Raw genomic sequence first — 1,476 nt, 5'->3', positions numbered from 1 at the left:
TAGTCCCTTATTCTATCCTGCAAACCAATTTTGCATCTGTTGTCTACCGTTAATTTCAAACTAAACATTTTTATTAAAGCATCATAATTTATTTACTCACACTAAGGTTTCACATTTTAATTGGGGCTCATTTTTTCAGCTGCAGCTGGATTTGATACTTGAAAGTGTTATGATAAATGAAAACAAAGTGATGAGAAAAACACGTTGATTAAAATCTAATACATGCAGCAGTAACAGCCATTTGGGTTATATTTTACAACGAAAACGAAACATTTAACATAGTTACGTCAGAACAGTATATAACAGAGGGTTGTCAAAATTTCACACGATCGGAAAACGAGAAACATTAACAGCTCTAAATAACCAACACTCACTAACACTCCCAAAGAATCACAAATGACTTGGCCTCTAAACGTTGAGAGTTCCACCAAAGTAATTTACCGCTCCTTACGAGAATATTCTCTTTCATAATACACCAATATCGGATGAGAAAATACTTCCAGATTTCACTGGATGACTGATTCTTCAACTATTCGCTTTTTCAAAATACCCCCTATTAACTCAACTTGCGCTACAAGATCCGAAATCGACCTTTCAACGTTTCTCGCTCTCTCGACGGAAACTGGCAGCCACTCTAGGGCTGCCAATGCGTCTTTTCCCGTCCTATCGTAGTTTGGTTTACTTGCAAGAAATATTTTATCTTCTTCTGTTAAAGCATCAAATACACCTTGATTTACGATCTTTCTCGTATGAAACTGTTTTATAGCTTTCTTCCGAGTCTCTCTTCTTTGCTTGTACATTACTTTCCAGTCACTGATTTCATTTTTGAGGATTTCAACATAGGCTTCAAATCCCACCGGATAGTTATCGCTTGGAGCATCAGATGAACTATCACACGGGTCTTCCTTATCCATGAAAGCAACAGAACTTCTTCTGGTGAATATTGAAGATTTCCTTTTAGCGACTGCCTTTTCCGGATACATGAACTTCGTAACTAATTCCTCTGCAGTAGTGTCAGTGATATAAACTGCACCACCAGTATCGTCCATTCTTAACTAGAATACAAATAATCGTTCTATTAAACCAGTGTCAATATTTAACAAAACGTGCACATACATCAAAATCTGCAGGACGCGTTGGTCAATTCAACTTATGCTGACCACACTCACCAAGGACATACTCAGAGTTTTAATTATACTTCCTGATCTATGAGTCTTGAATGAAGTTTCCTTTTTCCTAGCCACCGCGTAAATTTAAATCGCCGTCGGCATTCCACAGATAATCTCTGTTCGGCAGAGATCTCCCTCGGTCATCTCCACGCTGTTCTCTGACGTCGTGGTTGTCAGGCATCTAAAACTTGCATATGCATCCTCCACGAAGTCGGAAGCTAGTAAGTGTGACCGCACATGCGGTCTAAATATTGTTCTGTACAGTTTAGCTCGAAAGCTTACGGAAACATTAACGAAGAAGTAACAG

At 38.6% G+C, this 1,476-nt stretch overlaps 1 protein-coding gene across 1 annotated transcript; it reads right to left on the bottom strand.

Annotated features, from left to right (window-relative positions):
• Positions 1–208: 208 nt before the first annotated feature.
• LOC124624866 lies at positions 209–1,276 on the bottom strand. The gene is made up of 2 exons (XM_047149134.1): positions 1,170–1,276; positions 209–1,055 (listed from the first exon to the last, which is right to left on the bottom strand). The coding sequence occupies exons 1-2, from the start codon at positions 1,176–1,178 to the stop codon at positions 507–509; spliced, it is 558 nt and encodes a 185-aa protein (XP_047005090.1). The 5' UTR covers positions 1,179–1,276; the 3' UTR covers positions 209–506.
• Between the last annotated feature and the right edge of the window lie 200 nt (positions 1,277–1,476).

Source organism: Schistocerca americana, chromosome 1 (assembly GCF_021461395.2).
Source record: "Schistocerca americana isolate TAMUIC-IGC-003095 chromosome 1, iqSchAmer2.1, whole genome shotgun sequence".
Classification (NCBI taxonomy): Eukaryota; Metazoa; Arthropoda; class Insecta; order Orthoptera; family Acrididae; genus Schistocerca; species Schistocerca americana.
This window is presented reverse-complemented; position numbering and strand designations above follow the sequence as displayed.